We start from the raw sequence: 19,833 nt of genomic DNA, 5'->3' as shown, positions 1-19,833 counted from the left end.
ATTAGATGAGGCCTCCAGGGGGCAGCACCAAGGTGGAGAAGACTAAGGTTGCTCTGTCCTCTTGGTCTGGGGCTCCTCACAGTTCCCTACCGCCACCCCTCCCATTCCGTCCAACTTTATTTTTAGCTGCCAGTGGGAGGGGGCAGGATAGGAGGGAAAGTAAAGAAAACAGCAAAGGAGAGGGGCAGAGAGGCACAGAGGGCTTCTCCGACAGGACGGGACAGGCAGCATGGCGCCCCTCTCTTCCCATCACCTGCTCTTGCCGCTGGCAATGTTGACAGGTGAGGAAAGTGAACTTGGTTTCTGGCGGGAATGGAAGATTACTGGATTGTTTAGAATTGGGACCATTACGGTTCAAATTCTTCGCGTCAGAGGTTAATACAGACGCCCTATTTCACGTGCGCGCTGGTATTAGACTCCCAAAGGTGGGGGCTGGAGCTGCCGAGGGCTTGAGTGAGACTTGTACCTAATATCTAAAAGCTTTGCCCTAAACTCCGTAGGGTTTAGGGTCCAGGAAAGAAACACATTTCTCATTTGCCATGCAGCTGGTTTGGCTCCCACTTTTGACCTCCGTGCCTCTCCACCACTGGGGCGCCTTGATGCCTGGGGCACAGTTGCCTGACTATGTGGTCAGAACTCTGGGATCAGCTGACGAGTGAGCTACAGCTCCTGGTCTCATAACCTTGCTAGTTTCCTGGATGCAAAAAGGCTCACATTAAGCAACCTTTCTGAAAGTGAGCACAGTTTGAGTTGGAGTAACAGATATAGGAGGGGGGGATGCTAAGAGAGGATTGCTTGAATGTAAGGAGCAAGACAGTGGAGAAGAGAATCATGGGAGGGACAAGAGTCTTGGAATTTTTCCCCCGCTAGTGCCCTATAATCATTGTTTCCTAAAATACCAGCTCTGATTTTATGGGAATTGGTGTCAGAAGAAAGAAATCAGCGGGACACAGCTGGGGACCCTTTGGTGGGCTAAAGTTTGAGGAAACTATGGGAGTAGGCAGGGGGATTGGGGGGTGGGTGAGATAAGGAGCACATTGTGGGGGTAGCCCTGAGTGTGGTAGGACCCTTGACGAGGATAGATGGCAAACTATGTGTGTGGGCCGGCCAGGGGTTCCACCCAGTTAATTAGCACCGAGGTTTGCAGGGCTGGAAGCAACCAGCGTCCTAGACCTTGGAGAAAGAGTGCAAGTGTGACAATGTCAAGACGGGACGGAAAGAGGAGGCACCCAGACCCGGAGCTCCTTGCCCTCCTCTCCTCCCCACGGCCCTGGGTCTGGGAGGAATTTGGGAGGGGCTGTTACTCTGCGTCTGCAGAAAGGCCTTCTCCCTCTTTTGACTCTCGTGGCTTAGGAGGATGTGTAGGAGGATGATGTGGCAGGAGTAACTTGACCTTTCCAGATGTGTCTGTGAAGGAGATTTCAGGAGTGAGAACAGAAACCCAGCTGTGCTGCAGCATGGCAGAGGGCCTTAGGACCCCCACGCAGGAAGAGAATCATCGAGTCATCCCACCTGGGGCTCTGAGTACATGACATGGACACAGGCCAGGAGAGCTTCTCAGTAATCAGGCAGACACACTGAGGTGGAGACACCTCCGCGTTTTGTCCCTGGCTATGCCTCTCCAGTCCCTCATTAACTGATTTGTTGATGCTAATTATGATCCTGGACCCCCCCCCCCCCCCCCAGGTCTCTGCTCCCCCTTTAATGTGGACGAGCATCACCCACGCCTGTTCACAGGGCCACCAGAGGCCGAATTTGGATACAGTGTCTTACAGCATGTTGTGGGCGGACGGCGATGGTGAGAAGCGAACCGGAGTACCGTGGGATTAGGACCGTGGGATTGGGACTGCGATAGCACCGATAAAGGGGAGGCAAGACAGATGGGCCTCCAAGCTGGGCTTTGGAAGTGCCGGGGGCTCTAAACTTGCCACCTTGTTTCTATCCGTATTCCCCTCCCAGGATGCTGGTGGGCGCCCCCTGGGATGGGCCTTCAGGTGACCGGAGGGGGGATGTTTATCGCTGCCCTATAGGGGGATCCCACAATACTCCATGTGCCAAGGGCCACCTGGGTAAGAAGATGCCTGACTCCTCCCCTGCTAATCCCTGATTTTGACCCCCTGTAACTCTGACCCCTTGTACATCAGCTTCTTTGGCCCCCAAACTTATACAGACCTTGTCTTCAACTTGATACCGATTCCAAACTACCCTGACCCAAAGCACCTGACCTATGACCTGATGACTTCATTCTCTTCTACCCCTCCTCCATCCAGGTGACCACCAACTGGGAAATTCCTCTCAGCCTGCCCTGAATATGCACCTGGGGATGTCTCTGCTAGAGACAGGTGGTGATGGGGGATTCATGGTGAGCGAAAGGAAGGGTCTCAAGGATTCATGGCGTGGCAGGGAAAACAGCATTGTGGTGTCTGGGCACTGGCAGTGTGTGCTTCTAATCCCAGCATTCTGGAGGCAGATACGGGGTGGGGGGGTTCTGAGTTCGAGGCCAGCCTGGTCTACAGAGAGAGTTCCAAGACAGTCCAGGGTATGCAGAGAAACCTTGTCTCAAAATACAAAACCCAAATCTAACTAACCAAACAACAACAGTGCATTATGGTATGGAAAATTAGTCTATAGCGAAGAGACAAGGAGCTCAACAGCCCTAGAGAACATGACAGGGTACCCCGTGGAGTGGTCTCAGTGTCTCTTTTAACCAGCTGTATGTTCTGAGGGCCCCTCTCAAGTGCCTCTCTCCCCCACCCACCCAGGCCTGTGCCCCTCTCTGGTCTCGCGCCTGTGGCAGCTCTGTCTTCAGTTCTGGAATCTGTGCCCATGTGGATGCTTCATTCCGGCCCCGGGGAAGCCTGGCACCCACCACCCAACGTGAGCCAGCGGAAGGGCCTGAGGAGGGCCCCAGTTCCTAGACAGGGATGCCGGGTGGGACACGTGGGACAGAAGACTCGGCAGAGGGTCTGCATGGCCAACCACGTCCTTCCCCGTTGTGCTTGCCCAAGAGTCTCCTGTTCACTGACAGACTCCTTCCCAGAGCTTCAGGGTCTGGTTTAACCAACTTAAAAGCCCCAGTTTATTCTCAGCACAGCCTGTGCCTCAGCTGTCACACTTATTGTGTTAATTGTTACTCTAGGAGTCATTTACTTTTGGACATTTACCCCCCCCCCCCTTTTTCTATTTCAATGTTCTCTATGCCAGAGCATTTTCTCAGAGTCCTCAATAGCTCACTCTTACGATGCCAAGCGAGTACTCAGTTACTGAAATCTCCCCTCGTGCTGTACATACACCTTCTTATTTGCTGCCTTCTTGGAGATAGGCTAATGTAGCCCAGGCTGCCCTTGAACTTGGAAATCTGCCTGCCTCTGCTTCTCAAGTACTGGGATAATAAACATGTACTCTCATGTACCAGCCTTTGCTGGTCATGCTCCTCAGTGGCACATGGGTAGAGCATGAGTGGAGGCCTTGGTTCAAGCCCTACACACACATACACACGAAAGTGACACTCAGTCTGCCGCAGCATGGAGTAGCGGTAGCCTTCTGCCTAGAGCATATTTCGTTCTTCACACCTGCCCATCTCTTCTTTCATCCATTTCTACGCTTGGTTCCTGGCAAAATCCTCTCCTTGTGTGTCAGTGAGAAGTCCCTAGGGAACGCTTGCACTGGAGCATCCTCCAGTGGCGTTTCCCTTTGTTGACCCCACCCAGCATCCTTGCACGGCTTTGTTTCCATTACCGTACCCCCCCTTCTAGGCTGTCCTACCTACATGGATGTTGTCATTGTCCTGGACGGCTCCAATAGTATCTATCCCTGGTCAGAAGTTCAGACTTTCCTTCGGAGGCTGGTAGGGAGGCTGTTTATCGATCCGGAGCAGATACAGGTAAGAGGACCACGCATGGACGGGCTTGGAGGGACAGAGATAAACACTTGTGCCCCCTTCCGTGTAGTCAGGCATGTCCAGCCTCTTGACATCACACCAGGACATTGTCTTCTACAGAACTCATGCTCCAGAACCATGCAATTAAGTTACCAAAACGTCACCAAAACAAAACAAACAAAGACCTCACGATGTTTGAAGGAAGGGTATAGTTCTGTGTGGGCCACCCTCCTGGCTCTGCTTTGCTGCATGCAGTTACTCGAGGCCCACAGCTGCAGGCATGACAAAGCCGTTCGGCGTCCATCTCCCTCCATCGTCCTGTCCTCCGTCTTCCTCACCCTCTTCATACATCCCATTTGGGTACGTGGTTTATTACCCTCAGGTAGGGCTGGTTCAGTACGGGGAGAGCCCTGTGCACGAGTGGTCCCTGGGAGACTTCCGAACGAAGGAGGAAGTTGTGAGAGCAGCGAGGAACCTGAGCCGGCGGGAAGGGCGAGAAACGAGGACTGCCCAGGCAGTCATGGTGGCGTGGTGAGGCATGGCGGAGGAGGTGCGGGGGGGGGGGGATGAAGGTCGGCGGGGCTCTGGAGAGGGCCCGGTGGGCAGTGTGCGCACCTTTAGCTGCGCGCCAGAAGCTCACTCGGGAAGGCTAGCTTGGCCGTCGCTGCGCTCCTCTGTATTTTACAGCGTCTGTGGGGGGCCCCTCTGCTTTGTTTCTGCATACAGAACCCCATCTCTTCTCCCCTCCTCCTGTGTCGGTTCTGATCCTGAGCTTCTCAGTCGCTTGTGTCAGGCATGATGCTAAACTAATCTCTGGGGAGACCTGACTAGCCTTTATCCTCCATTCCCTCCATCTCATCAACCCAAATGCAGTGTTTGCTGAATGAATCTATGAATGAATAGAGCTTGTACTTAGTTACCCTGACGATGGGGTCTGTATGTTCTGTGCCAGTCTGCATGTGAGACAGGGGAACAGCCTAAAACGCTGCTGACAGTGTTAAATACACAGTGTACACACACACACACACACACACACACACACACACACGTGACTGTTTCTCATTCTTTTCTTTCTCTTCTTAGCACAGAAGGGTTCAGTCAGTCCCGGGGTGGCAGGCCGGAGGCCGCCAGGCTGCTGGTGGTTGTGACTGACGGAGAGTCCCACGATGGAGAGGAGCTCCCAGCGGCGCTAAAGGCCTGCGAGGCTGGAAGAGTGACGCGTTACGGGATTGCGGTGAGTCTCGAGTCTGGTGTCTGGTGTTACATCATGTGTGTGTGTTTGCAGGCTGTGTGTGCGTGCATGGGTGTACACACCATGGGGTCTGTCTGCAGGTCAGAGAACAACCTTAGATGTTGGTCCTCGTCTTCCATCTTGCTCGAGACTGGATATCTTGTTCACTGCTGCATACAATAAGCCAGGAGTCTGGGGGTTTCCGTTGCTGTGAAGAGACAACTCTTCTAAAGGAAAACATCTAATTGGAGCTGGCTTACAGTTTTAGAGGCTTAGCCCATGACAACATACAGGCAGAAGACATGGTGCTGGGGAAAGAGCTGAGAGTTCTCAGGCCAAACAGACTATCACGCTGGGTGTACCTTGAACATATATGAGGCCTCAAAGCCTACACAGTGATGTACTTCCTCCAACAAGGCCACACCTCCTAATATCGTCTCAGGGCTATGGGCCAAGCGGTCAAACCCTTGAGTTTATGGGGGCCATTTCTTCTCCAAATCACCACACCAGGCTAGCTGGCCCACAAGCTCTGGGCGAGTCTTCTGTCTCAGCCTCCTGTCTCTTCGTAGGGGCATGCTGGGATTACAGATAAACTTGTGCTAATGTGTCCAGCATTGTATGTGGATCTGAGGATTCGAACTCAGGCTGTCAGGCTTGCTTGGTACGCACCTGACTCACTGAGTCATCCTTCCAGACCAAGAACTGACTCTGGCTCTAGAAAGACTGGTGGAGAAAGGTTTTCAGGTTGTGAAACAGAGAAAAGAGTAGTAACTACTGCCTGGACTTCATTCTTCTTCTTCCTTTGCTTGAGCTGGCTGTGATCTCTATCAGTTCCAACCCTCACTTCACACAGCTGATGGGCCCCCGTCCTGAACTCAGGTCCTAGGTCACTATCTCCGGCGACAGAGAGACCCCAGCTCTTTTCTTCGGGAAATCAGAGAGATCGCTAGTGACCCTGATGAGCGATTCTTCTTTAATGTCACCGATGAGGCTGCACTCACAGACATCGTAGATGCGTTGGGAGACCGAATCTTTGGTCTTGAAGGTAATGAGTATCCCGGCGAAATGGAAGACTGGGTTGGGGGCGTTCTAGAGTGAGTTTGGTAGAGCGAGCTCCCCTGATAGCGCCTCGCAATTTTCTTGCACCCAAGGGTCCCACGGAGAAAATGAAAGCTCCTTTGGGCTAGAAATGTCTGAGATTGGCTTCTCCACCCACCGGCTACAGGTTGGCCAGACCCTGACCCTCCACAACGTCCACTAGCTCTCCCATCTCTTCATAATCCTCTCCTGCATGAGTCAGGCCCTTCTCGATCTCTCCTTTACCCAGCCCGCAGCCTGACCTCCATGCTCTTCTGGCCAAGCGCACCCTCAGTGCGCATCTTACTGCCCGAGAGTTCATCTCCCCTCACCTCCCACCACCCCGCTCCCGCTGTCTTCTCAGTGTGCTCATTTGCTTCTGCTCTTCAGGATGGGATTCTCTTTGGGATGGTAGGGGCCTATGACTGGGGGGGCTCGGTGCTATGGCTTGAAGAAGGTCGTCGCCTTTTCCCCCCACGAACTGCCCTGGAAGATGAGTTTCCCCCTGCACTGCAGAACCACGCAGCCTACCTGGGTGAGTAAGCGGGAGCTGCAGGGGACCGGGAGAGTGTCGGGGGGGCGGGGAGGGGGGACCCGGACCCAGGAGTGGGTCTGAGGCACTCCCTCTCAACTCTCGCCATCCCCTTAAATCTCTAGGGGCCTCACCTGCCTCGTGCCTTTAGCAAGCCCTCCACTCTGGCCTCGTCTTGTTTCCTTTTACATCTGAGCCTACTCACTTCAGGTTACTCAGTCTCCTCCATGCTTCTGCCCGGTGGGCACCGCCTCTTCCTCTCCGGGGCACCGAGGTTTAGACATCGAGGAAAAGTTATCGCCTTCCAGCTAAAGAGAGATGGGGTTGTGAGGGTCGCCCAGAGCCTCCAGGGGGAGCAGGTAGGACATCAAGGGAGGTTGGGACCTTTGGACCCCCAGGGCCTTCCAGGCTGGAGGAGGAGAGTGAGAAGGGGAAGGAGGGCTAGAAAGGCCGCGGTGAACTCTGGGAGCAGCCTGTCAGGGACGTCAGGACCACACTGGCAGACTGGTAAGTGCTGCCAGCTGAGTCCAGCTGTCCACGATCACCTTCGGTCTTCTTTGGGTCGCCACCACCCGCCCATCCCAGATTGGCTCATACTTCGGCAGCGAGCTCTGCCCATTGGATACAGACAGGGACGGAATAACTGACGTCTTGCTTGTGGCGGCTCCCATGTTCCTGGGTCCCCAGAACAAGGAGACCGGGCGTGTTTATGTGTATGCGGTGGGCCAGGTAAGACTCGGCCGGGGCCCCTAGCATGCGTGTGGGGCGATGGTGGAAGGAAGGGAAGAAGGAGACACACGGATGTGAGATCGCTGAACGGTGAGGGTCACAGATAAGCGATCCCTTTTCTGTCTTCTCCACGACCAGCACATTTTGCTGATGCTCCAAGGAACCCTTCAGCCAGAACGTTCCCAGGATTCTCGGTTTGGCTTTGCCATGGCCGCTCTCCCTGATCTGAACCACGACGGTTTTGCCGATGTAGCAGTTGGGGCGCCCCTAGAGGATGGGCACCAGGGAGCCCTGTACCTGTATCATGGCGCCCAGGCTGGAGTCAGGTCACACCCTACCCAGGTTAGCAGCGCTGGCAGGAAAAATCGGTGTCGTGGCACAAGCCTTTCATCCCAGAAGGTGGGTCTCTGAGTTCAAGGCCAAGCTGGTCTTCAGGACAACATGGTGCGATGCTGTCTCAAAAACAAGATAAAAACACAGAACTGAAAATGGGAGGAAGGCAAGGACGTTGTGTTCTTTGCCTTTTTTTTATCCTCTGCTTGGCTTAAGATTCAAGCCAAACAAATGCCTGAATTCACCGGCTGGAACGTGAGATAGTGAATGAGGGATCCTTGAGACAGGCAAACTTTTCGTAGTCTCTTGATGAATGGGGATGTTAGACAGGACCTGGCAGGGGGACAGAAAAGCGAGCTGCTCGGTCGCTTCTCTCTTCTTCCCAGCGGGTTGCTGCGGCCTCCATGCCACAGGCCCTCCGCTACTTTGGCCGAAGCGTGGATGGCCGGTTGGATCTGGACGGAGATGATCTTGTGGATATTGCCGTGGGCGCCCACGGGGCAGCCATCCTGCTCAGGTGAGGAGTCCAGCTAGGGTAGCCGTGGGCAGCAGAGCGCAGCTTACAAGGACAAATCACAGATTTAGATTTGGGTTTCTTAGTCAACTAATCTGATGCCTGAATTCCTAGTTCATAGGTTGAAAATAACTGTCACAGCCTTACGGGCTTATTGTCAATTTCAGGCAAGACAGTTCATGTGAGGACCTTTGACAGTGCGTATTCATTTTTATTTTATGTGTATTTTTGGGTGTTTTGCCCGGATGTCTGTGCGCTGTGTGGGTGCAGTGCCTGCGGAGGCCAGAAGAGGGCGGAAGAGCCCCTGAAACTGGGGTTTTACAGCTGTTTTTGAGTTGCCGTGTGGGTGCTGGGAATCAAACCCAAGTTCTCCGGAAGAACAGCCAGTGCTCAGCAGCTGAGCGTATATCTACCCTGACGTTAGTGTTTCTTGACCTGAATGTTATTATTATGTGACTTCTGTCATGGACTTCTGGGAAGGGTGACACATTCAGACCAATTTTTTTTTTTTTTTTTACATTTTAAAAATTAATTAATTGATTGATTGATTTTTTTTTGCTTAATCGTGGGGGGGGTAAGTACTAAGGTTGCAATTTTTACCTTTATCTTTTCTTCTGAAGCGCAAGTCAGGATCCAGAGCTCTACCACTGAGCTCCACCCCCTGCCTGGGCTGTATTTGGGGAAGGAACTTACCTGCTCCTTTTAGACTTTCTTTCCCGCCTTGTCCTAGCTCCCAGCCCATCGTCCACTTGGTTCCAGCCCTGGACGTGATGCCACCACACATCAGCGTGGTTCAGAAGGACTGTAGGCGAAGAGGCCAGGAGGCAGCCTGCCTAACCGCAACCCTCTGCTTCCAAGTGACCTCCCACACTCCCGGCCGCTGGGATCGCAGGTTCAGTGAGTGACTACTGAAGATGGCTCTCAAGCCCTGGCCCCCGGGGTGTCTGCGTCTGCCCCCAACCCTCACGCTTGTCTCTCCCGCTCAGACATGCACTTCTCAGCAACGCTGGATGAGTGGACGGCTGCAGCACGTGCAGCGTTTGACGGCTCTGGCCAGCGGCTGTCCCCTCGGCAGCTCCAGCTCAGTGTGGGCGATGTCACCTGCGAGCAGCTGCACTTCCATGTGCTGGTGAGGACGGGGTAGGAACGGCTTGGCACTGAGCCCGAGAGTGAGGAAAAGCCAGGGTTCTGGGGGAATTTTAGCCAGATCAGTTACAAAACTGCAGCAGAGAGATTGAGACAATTCAGATTGGGGGGCGGGGGTGGGGGAGCGTCAGGATGATACGGGTTGGAACCCTAGTCCTATAATTTGTCGCTGTGAACTCTGCCAAGTCACGTAGCTGCCGCATCTCAGCAGCCTGGTCTAAACAGAGATGACATATATACTGATAACTACATCACAGGAGGTGTCTTTGAGTTACATGAAGACCTTACGACAATGCCCAGGACATAGAAAATGCTTCGCAGACAATCATACTAAACATGTTCTGCAGAGGCCTGGCTTCTACTCCAGTTCCGGTTCCCACAGACTGCCCTTTCCTCTGCTTCCCTTCAGGACACGTCGGACTACCTCCGGCCGGTGGCCTTGACTGTGACTTTTGACTTGGACAACACCACAAAGGCAGGGCCTGTGCTGGATGAGGGGTCACCCACGCTCATACGAAAACTGGTTAGCAGTGCTGCACCCCGCTCTGTCTGGGGTCCCAGTGCCCTCCCAGCGAACTTAAGAGCAAGGAGCGGTCACGTACAAATGATGAAATATGATCCAGCCTCTGATGGTCAAAACCAGCCTCTCTTCTCTTCACTTTCCCCCATTTCAGTCCCTCCTCCTCCTCGCCTTTCCCCCAGCCCTCCGACCCTTAATTCTCTTCTAGGTCCCCTTCTCAAAAGACTGTGGCCCCGACAATGAATGTATTGCGGACCTGGTGCTTCAAGCTGATATGGACATCAAAGGCTCCAGGTTAGATGGAGATGAACTGGGCAACCCATGAGGGACTCAAAGGGAGCCAGAGAGATATTTTGTTTTGAGTCAGGTTTTCCCTATGTAGCCCCGGCTGGCCTGCTTCTGCCTCCCAAGTGCTGGGATTAAAAGCATGTACCACCAGCCAGGTGCGGTGGCACGAGCTTGTAATCACAGCACTTTAGAGGCAGGCAGAGGCAGGTGAATCAGAGGCAGGTGGACCTCTGTGAGTTCAAGGCCAGCCTGGTCTACAAAGCAAGTCCAGGACAGCCAGGGCTACACAGAGAAACCCTGTCTCAAAACACAAAACAAACAAACAAACAACAATGCGGCACCATGTTGAAGGGAGACGTTTACCTCTTAGTCTTTCCTTTGTCTCCTGCTCTTAGGAAGTCCCCGTTTGTAGTTCGAGGTGGCCGGCAGAAGCTGCTGGTGTCAGCAACCCTGGAGAACAGGAAGGAGAATGCCTACAACACTAGCCTGAACCTCAGCTTCTCTAGAAACCTCCACCTGGCCAGCCTCACTCCTCAGGTACCCTTGGAGGAAGAAAGGAGGAGGACGCTCGGGATATTAGCTGTGGGGTGCTCCAGAGAAGGTGTGGAGAGTCTGTGGGGGCGGAGCAGACCCAGCCCCGGCTCTGACTGCAACCTCCATTCCTCTGCCTGCAGAGGGCCAAGTCCGTGAAGGTGGAGTGTGCAGTCCCTTCCCCGCACGCCAGGGTGTGCACTGTGGGGCACCCAGTCTTCCAGGCTGGGGCCAAGGTGAGTTTGGGCCCAGAATGAGGAAAAGGTGCTGGGAAAGCAGGGCCATGGGAGTTCTGGGCAGTAGACATGGGTTCTTGTTCGTCTGTGCTTTTTCCACGAGGAAAAATTTATTATTGTCCCATCCCCGTCCCTTGTCCCCAGGTGGCCTTTCTGTTAGAGTTTGAATTTAGCTGTACCTTCCTCCTGAACCAGGTCTTCGTGAGGCTGACTGCCAGCAGGTGAGAGCAAAGGAGGTCGCCCTCCGCCTCGTCCCCTTTCTACCCCTTTGGGGCTCTTGACTGAAAGTCAGAGAAGTGGGTGGTTGGGGGAAGCTACCCTGATTTCTTTAGTAGCAAGAGGCTCCTACAAGAGGGACTGCAAGTGAGGCTCTCCCCCTGACCCTACAGCAGCAGCCTGGAGAGACAGGAGACCCTTCAAGACAATGTAGTGCAGACCTCTGCCCACATCCGCTATGAGCCTCACCTCCTGTTCTCTAGGTACGGTTGGACCCCAGGCTGGGACCCAGCGTTTTCTCCCCATCCTTCCTTGTGCTTCAGGTGTTCCCAGGAACACAAATCCTTGGGCTGCTCAGTCTTTTGGTCCTCACTCCCACTCATAATCAGCCTTTCCTCTTAAGTATCTTACTTTCCCCGGCTTTATCAGGTCCTGAGCATTAGAACTGGGATATGAGGATACAGTCAAACTTTTTTCTTTAAATCAAGCTTGTGTTATATTTAATTTCCTTCTTGGCCACGAGTTCCTATCTCATTACCCATGTGCTGATCCTACGTTCCCTGAGTCTGTGTTTGAATACTGCTTGTGTATTCTGTGTCTGTGTCATGGCTGTGACCTGACACCTCCTGGCTTGGTGTCTACACAGTGAGTCCACTCTGCACCGATATGAGGTTCAACCTTACAGGACTCTCCCAGTGGGTCCTGGCCCTGAATTCAAAACCACTATTAGGGTAAGAAGCTGGAGGGGTCCCAGCATCCTAGAGGCGGGGTTGTGGGAAGAGCCGTGGCTGTGTGGGGAAAGGATGAGAAGAGGCTCTGAGGATTTGAGTCGCTGAAGGGGAAGAGATGAGCCAGGTGCTCTGTCTTTTGCCTCTTTCCAATTTAAGTTCTTCTCCCAGGTTCAGAACCTTGGCTGCCATGCGGCCAATGGCCTTGTGATCTCGGCCCTCCTTCCAGCTGTAGCCCACGGGGGCCATTACTTCCTGTCACTCTCCCAAGTCATCGCTAGCAATGTGAGTCTGGGCTAGAGCATGTGGAACTCTGCCCTCAAGCTAATGGACTCCCATCGGTTGACACACCGCTCTCGGTGCCCCTCTTCCCAGAGCCAGGGAAGGGATTATTCGTAGAAGCAGTTGTGGGAGTGGCTGGTCTGGGAGGGTTCTTGAAGGTGGATCATCCTCTAGGCAAGCTGCTCCGTGCAGAACCTCACCGAGCCCCCAGGACCCCCTGTGCGTTCAGAGGAGCTCCAGCACACAAGCAGACTGGTAGGAAGGTGTCTGGGATGGGAATGCATGTAGAGATAGCTGTTTGGTGACGGACGGGTGGGACATAGCAATGGGGGGGGAGGCCTTTCCACTCCAGAGCTCCGATTGATTTGTCTCTCTTCTGCTAGAATGGGAGTAACACTCGCTGTCAGGTGGTGAGGTGCCGCCTCAGACAGCTGGCTAAGGGCACTGAGATCTCAGTCGGACTGCTGAGGCTGATTCACAATGAATTCTTCCGGAGGGTAAACCTTCCCGTTTCTACCACTCTTCCTTTCTGCCTCTATTTGAAATAGCCACACAAGCCTGGGTAGATGAACCCACGTTTAGGTTCGGCCTCCCTCTGTTTAAGAATAAGCAAGCGATTTCATCTCTCTGATCTTTTTTCTTTATTCCTAAACCTCTTGTTTGATTGTTTGTTTGTTTGGTTTTATTTGGTTTTGAGGCAGGGTCTCTACATGGCCCTGGCTGTCCTGGAGCTCACTGTGTAGATCAGGCTGGCCTTGAACTCACAGAGACCCATCCGCTTCTGTCTCTCAAACGCTGGGATTAAAGGAGTGGCACCACCCTCAGCCTTCTCCTGATCTTTGAAATGAGAACAATGATAACTAGCTTGTGGAATTATTAGGGGGTGATGAGATGGATATGGCAAGCCATCCCTAGAACTTTGATGGCCACCGTTCTTGTATTTTCCTCCTCTTAGCATTCATTAGTGTCATCACAGGAACAGGAATCGGTTCACAGAATGCCCACATTTAATCAATAATTCATTAGGCCAGGTGTGATGATGTACACCCTTGATTTCAGCAAGAGACAGAGGCAGGCGGATCTGTATGAGTTCAAAGTGCATGACTAACCTGGTCTACACATCAAGTCCCACATCAGCCATCCGGCCACACACACACACACACACACACACACACACACACACACACACACACTTCATCAAGTGCATGTTATAGGAATGACTGTTAGGTCAAGACTGAGGAGACTAATCCTAAATGTATCATGTCTAGCTCACTGCAAGTGTTTACTTTTCCTGTTAAACAAATGAGTACAACAGTTTGCTCTACTTACAGGATTTTTATGGGGTAGTGGAGAGTAAGGTTGCATAGTTGAAAGGGGTCTAGACTATGAAAGTCTCTGGAGCTGGGGAGATGCAATTTAATTTACTATGGTCGTAGGCACTCAGAAGTCAGTGTGAGCAGGAACATGGCTGTTTTTTTTTAAAAATCTTTTCATTGATTCCTTGTGAATTTCACATCATGCATCCCAATCCCGCGCATCTCCTTGTCCCTTCAGACCTGCCTTCTGCGCTTGCAAGCTCCCCGACAAAAGAAAAAGAATCTTGTGTGGAAGCTGAAGTGTGTCCTGGTGTGTCCCGGTGTACCCTCTTGCCCATACTTCTTTACTTGCAAATGTTCACTGCAATGCTTATTTGGCCTGGTTTGAGGCCTCTGGCTTCTGTCACACCATCAGTTTTGAATCCTCACAGGACTCCTCTCAGACACCCTGTTGTTGCCCTGTGTCCTGTAGCTTTGGATCCTCAGGACCGGCCCCTTCACATGCTCCAGCAGTTCATGGATGGGGTGGATGTCGGGGTGGGCCAACTCTGGGCCTGGGTGGTAGCTGAGCTGGTCAGCCTGCCAGCTTTCTCACACCCACACCACCAGCGCAAGCTCTCCATCCCTGCCCCACCAAGCTCACCTGATGCCACAGCTAGCAAGGGGCAGAGCCATCTCTCCCGCTCTCATGCCTACCAGAAACCCCGGCTACCAAGGCAAGCTGTACTCTGCTTCCTGGGTGAGGTGCAGGCCGCCCCCCCCAAATGGGGAGAGGTGGGGCCAACTCCCCTGCTCTCATGCCTTTGGGGTCATCTGTCCCCAGTGCCCAGGCAAGGGGTGGGGCCACCTCTGCATAACCCTCAGACATCAACATGGCCCTGGGCAGCAGCCCAGACCAGGGTCACCTACCTGGCCTTTGGCGGTAACAGAGCCCCGCTGCCGCAGGGCCCCAGACCCAGGCATGGCCCTCAGTGGCAGTGTGGGCCCGGACCTCACCACGGCCTTAGGTGGCATCACCAGCTACCAGCTACCCACACCAGGCTGTTCCTCACTATCCTCAAGTCTCTAGCTCTGCCTCGCTTCTTTGCGAACACATCCTGCTTCTCTTTCTCTCCCATCTCTCCACCACTTACTTGCTCATCTTAGTGGTGACCAGGGCCTCTGGGTGTCTAGGGTCATCTCAGGAGTGCTATGCACCAGGCAGGGGGCATTTGGGGCAAGTTCTGCCCATCGAGGGCCTGCATGGCCGTGAGCTGGGGGGTCTTCTCAGGTTTGCTCTGCCCACATTAAGGACACTCAACCCACACTTAGATCCTAATATCAGGGTTCGTGGGAGTTGGTATCTCAGAAGAGAGCTTCAGCCCCACGGAGGTCCCTAAAAGGAAAGGGCAGTTGGACGGCTTTGTAAACAGTGTGTTTGCAGAACAGGCTTTTTTATCTGTTACCCTTCCTCTTCCCCCCCTCTTTTTCCAACATCATATTCTGGTCTTCAGGGCTCTGGTAACTGTGCCACGGGGCAACAACTTTGTTCTTGGGGTTCCATACTCCCCAAGATGATGCTCAGCTTTAAAGGTCTTCCCATCTGCTTGTTCCACAGGCCAAGTTCAAGTCTCTCACAGTGGTCAGCGCCTTCAAGTTAGGAACTGAGGAGGGCAGTGTCCTACAACTGAACGAAGCCTCCTGCTGGAGTGAGGTAGGGCCCGAGCTGTGGAAACAGTGGCAATGAAGCGAGTAAATGAGGATGTTTTTGTCCCCCTCTTTCTTTACAGCTTAGTTTTTAAAATATTATGTGTGTCGCTGTAAGTGTACAGGGGAGTGGAGGTCAGAACAAGGCCTTTGATCTCCCAGACTAAGGCTGTTTTGAGCCACCAGGCGGGTGCTGGGAACCAAACCAGAATTTTTTTCTGCAAGAGCAGCAAGTGCTTTTAACCGCGGAACCGTCTCTCCAGCCCCACAATGGGATTTTTCAGAGCAAAACTGTGCTCTTAGGCAACAGTCCATCAGTCAGAAGAGGCTGTTCCACTGCTTTCCTTCTTGCTTCCATGTTTTTAAGTAGAAAGAGGCTTTATTTATTACTCTATCGGGGACTTGTTACAATGTTGAGTGAGGCTATCTGGGTTAAAGGACACAATAAAACACAAGTCAGGTGTGGTGACGCATTCCTGTGATCCCAGTGCCAGGAGGCTAAGAGAGGAGGCCTGCTAAGAGCTGAAGGCCAGCCTGGGACACATAATAAAGCCCTGCCTCAAAAATCAACAAACAGCAACAAAAAACTGAACAAACTCACAGAAACCCATCCCCCAAACAAAGCAAAACAAAACAAACTCTTCTTGATATGCAGAGCTTCTTGGAGGTGATTCAGACCCTCTCCCCCCTCATCTCCCTGTGGATCCTTCTTGGCAGCATCCTGGGGGGGCTGCTCCTGCTGGCTCTCCTCATCTTCTGCCTGTGGAAGGTGAGCCGCGCTTCTGGGGGTGGGGGGAGCTCCACGCTCACTCTGTCGGGAACCACAGGTTCTGTGCTACACAGATAGACAGGCTGGTGTGTGTGCGTGTGCGTGTGTGTGTGTGTGTGTGATGTTCAGATCTCCTTCACTCTATTCCACAAATGATGCTCGAGTTAAACTAAGCCAAATAAAATAAATCTGAGTCCCATTTTTGGAAACAGAACAAAAGCAAGGACCTCAGATAAGCTGGGGGGCTATTGGCAAGGCCCTCAGTCAGGGCATCTGGCAGCGACTTGTATCTTTTCCTCCGAAGCTTGGCTTCTTTGCCCGTAAGAAGATCCCCAGGGAAGAACAAAGTGGAGAGAAGTTGGAGCAGTGACTGTGGGAGAAGGCTCAGAAAGTCCTCTTTGGCAGCGTTTTCAAGAGACTCGTGTCCAAGAATGAGGCTTGGAGGCTCAAAGGGGAAAAGACGCTTCTGGAATATGTCTCCAGACCTGCAGCCTGACTTGACTTTTGAGCCGTTGGGATGCTTCTGGCATGAGAGGAGGCTTTGCCTCAGACAAGAAGGGCTGGCCCCGAAACACATCATGTCCCCACCCTGAGCACCTCCTGACGGGCTCCACAGCCAACCCTGGGTCTTTGTTTGGGGTTCTACACCCCATCACCCCATCACCATCACAGATGGTTCCTGCCTCTTTTGTCCTTCCTCACAATTCCGAAAAGAAGGTTCCCCCCCCCCTCCTGCCCACTCCACAGGAGAGAGCTGACGTTGGCTTAAAAGAAGTCAAAGTCAACATCTGTGCTTTCCTGTGGAGCCCGTGATTCACGGAGCCGGAGGGGGAGAGTCAACAGGAAAAAAGGAGGGCGGAGAAAAAGCCACAAGAGACATTCTGTACGATTCCGAGGCACAGAGAAGCCTTCAGACAGGCAACTGCCAGTCCCCTGAAACCCGAGACTTCACGGTGCGCCCGCCCTCAGGTGCTGGGGAAACCCAGCTGCCCCCGGGGCGCTCTGAGCTCCCGCGTCCCAGCCCTCATCCTTCCCCGGAGCGAAGCCAGGACCGGGAGCTGAGTTTTCTGAAGTCAGGGGCCCCCAGGTGGTTCAAACTGGAACAGCAGGGAAGCCCGTCGGTCGCTCTCTCCGCTTACTCTTTGGGGCTTCCTTAGGGAAAGCTGCTCGTAGTGGGAAGCTCTTTCACCCCACCAGCACTGGGCACCAGGGGCCCCCTGAGATCCAAACAAGGGAAATCTGCCTGAGGAAGCCGAGGTGGCTGGCGTGAGGCCTCTGGGAAGCCCTTATTTGTCCAGCTTTGGCGCTACGGCAGTAATATCACCTAGGAAGATGTTTCTGGGACTCCTTTCACCGGTTGTAGGTCTCTGTGCTGGAGTGAGTGTTTCAGCCCTTACCTCATGTTTGCTGAAAAACTCAAGTTAATTCTTAAATCCCACCCCCACCCCCTTGTCCTGTGGTTTAATGCACGGGCAATTCTCGTTGTTGTTGTTGTAATTAAGACTTTGAACAGCAAAGACAGTTACTGGTCTCCAGCGTCCAGCTCTGCTCTGAGTGGGCAGTTAAGCAGCTGTCAGGGACCCGGTCCACCCAGGCTGCCCTGGCGTGCCTGCAGTGTTTATTTTGGTGTCCCCAGCTTTCTGTAGCGCCTTCCTCCGGGAGGTTGTCATTTCCACCTTGGTGGTTGGATGGTCAGAACAAATAAAAATCCAATATCAAATGACTCTGGCTCTGTTTGGGTGTCCTACGATAGAGACTGCTCTACGAACTGAGAATGTTCTCTGTAGCTGCTCCACAGGAGCTCTCCTCTGGAGCTCTTCAATGCTCACCTGCTCACCGGGCCCTTCAAAGCATCCTGGGAAACACATAGGCCTGGATTGAAATCTGCTTCTTTCACTTGTTGCTGTATCATCTTGAACAAGTTATGCTTTCTCGGAAGTTTAGATAACAACAAGAGATTTTGGCCTGGTGGTGGTGGTGGCTCACCCCTTTGGTCCCAGCACTGGGGAGGCACAGGCACTCGAGCTCGAGACCAGCCTGGTCTGCAGAGTGAATTCCAGGACAGCCAGGGCCACACAGAGACACCCTGTCTCCAAAACAGCAGGGAGAGAGGGTGAGGGGCGGGGGAGACCCTGTAATGCAGGATTAGGAATGAAGACAGATTTGGGCACATAGACCATGCTGTTTCACATGCATGTGCCCTAGGACAGATTTGGCCTCTGTGCCAGCCTTCTTACATTTAAACTAGAGGTTCTGAGAGCTAAATGAGACCGTAGAGCAAACGTGCCACAAATGCTTAATAAAGAGTAACTATTAATTAGAAATGTTTTGTTATAAGACAATCTACCCTTCCATGTATTACCAGGACTAAGTAGAAGATAGACGGAATATCGAATGGTTCCCTGGACCCCAATTTCACTCTCTTTATGCTTCTTGCTCCTCCCCCTAAATCCTACCCTGTGCTTCGTGCTCTTTGAGGCAGACTCCTTGAGCTTCTGTGGCGATAATTAACTGATGATTAACAGCGTTCTGATGGTAAAATTCAAATCGACTTGATTTCCTTAAATACCTGGGTGCTTTCTGGCTCTTGTTTATTCGTCTGTTGCCTTGGTGGTTGTTTATGAGATGCCCAAGCTGGCCTGAACTTGTTGTACAGCCAAGGCCTCCACTTTCCAAATGCCGATGTTATTGGTGTGTACCACACCTGGCTTTTTCTAGGCAATTTGTGGGACAGCCAGGGCTCCTGTATCCCCAACAATGCGCACACTGATCAATTGCCTTCTAGAGATCATGATTTTGCCTCTCTTCCTTAACCCTGAGAACGGGGGCCTGTCAGGCAAGGACATCACTCTGCTCCAAGCTGCTCAGCTGTTTAGTTACAGAAGGGGGCCCACAGCAACCCCTCTATGTACCTCATGCGAGCTATAACTTGATCAGACTTTGTGAAACAATTAATGTCTGCTTAGACCGAGGCCATACCCACACTGAAAACATCCCTCAGAGATGGAGAGATGGTCCAGTGGTTAAGAGCACTTGCTGCTCTTGCAGAACACCTGGATTTGTTTCTCAGCATCTATGTGGTGGCTCACAACCATCCTGACTCCAGTTGCAGGGGATCCTATGCTTTCTTCTGACTTCTGTATGTCCCAGGCATGCACATGGTACCACATACATATATGCAGACAAAATATTCATATCCATAAAATGAATAACTTAAAAAAAAACTTCATAAAAAGAGAGAGCACATCCCTTTTGTGAGCCCAACATGGATGCTTGGAAAGGAACTCGGGTCCTCTGGAAGAGTAGGGAGTACTCCTGACTACTGAGCATCTCCCCAGCCCCCTCTTCCTGGGGGCTGGCAGATAGCGCAGCAGGTAGAGGTGCTCCGCAAAGTCTGACCACCTGAGTTTGAGTCCCCAGGGTGCATAGGTGGAAGGGGTGAGCCCCTCCAGGCTGTCCCCTGATCTCCACAGCTGTGCCGTGGCAACCGCTCCCACAAACACATGCACACGGAAATAAAGCCATGCAATGCGTTTTCGAAAGGAAACTTTTTCTTTTACTTGTGTCATCAGTTTTTAACATATTGCCTAAGATCAAGCGTATTATTTGTGTCCTCCTAGCAAGGCTACCTCTGCTTCCTATCCACTCTCAGCTCTGGCTCAGGACTCTATCTTCCTCAGCCTATTCCTCAGAAGGCTCATGAGTGTTTTGAGGCAAAACTTGTGTAGAAGCCACTATAGAAACAATGGTCTGTTCTCCCACACCAGACTATTCCTTTCTGGTTGCTTCTTTGCTCGTTCATTCATTCACTTAACAGAC

At 52.6% G+C, this 19,833-nt stretch overlaps 1 protein-coding gene across 1 annotated transcript; it reads left to right on the top strand.

The window, feature by feature from the left end:
- The first annotated feature begins 229 nt into the window (after nt 1-229).
- Nucleotides 230-16,384, top strand: Itga10 (integrin subunit alpha 10). The gene is made up of 30 exons (XM_055603815.1): nt 230-281; nt 1,687-1,798; nt 1,960-2,069; nt 2,271-2,362; nt 2,763-2,877; nt 3,756-3,883; nt 4,263-4,411; nt 4,964-5,114; nt 5,991-6,156; nt 6,263-6,336; nt 6,579-6,723; nt 6,931-7,079; nt 7,306-7,449; nt 7,588-7,791; nt 8,169-8,299; nt 9,027-9,193; nt 9,283-9,425; nt 9,852-9,965; nt 10,171-10,256; nt 10,646-10,787; nt 10,925-11,017; nt 11,162-11,238; nt 11,407-11,496; nt 11,880-11,964; nt 12,133-12,246; nt 12,418-12,498; nt 12,627-12,740; nt 15,157-15,252; nt 15,901-16,014; nt 16,319-16,384. Exons 1-30 carry the CDS (start codon nt 230-232, stop codon nt 16,382-16,384), a joined length of 3,504 nt encoding a protein of 1,167 aa, XP_055459790.1.
- The last annotated feature ends 3,449 nt before the right edge of the window (nt 16,385-19,833 follow it).

The sequence above is a fragment of the Psammomys obesus genome, unplaced genomic scaffold, assembly GCF_907164565.1.
Source record: "Psammomys obesus unplaced genomic scaffold, mPsaObe1.curated_primary_1811, whole genome shotgun sequence".
NCBI classification, from domain to species: Eukaryota; Metazoa; Chordata; class Mammalia; order Rodentia; family Muridae; genus Psammomys; species Psammomys obesus.
This window is presented reverse-complemented; position numbering and strand designations above follow the sequence as displayed.

Bases quoted from the DNA above. Each gene is read 5' to 3' on its own strand.
- Itga10 (XM_055603815.1), top strand. From the start codon at position 230: ATGGCGCCCCTCTCTTCCCATCACCTGCTCTTGCCGCTGGCAATGTTG. The intron at 6,337-6,578 runs GTTGGCCAGACC...TCTGCTCTTCAG, and splicing joins TCTCCACCCACCGGCTACAG to GATGGGATTCTCTTTGGGAT. The intron at 11,965-12,132 runs GTAAGAAGCTGG...TTCTTCTCCCAG, and splicing joins AATTCAAAACCACTATTAGG to GTTCAGAACCTTGGCTGCCA.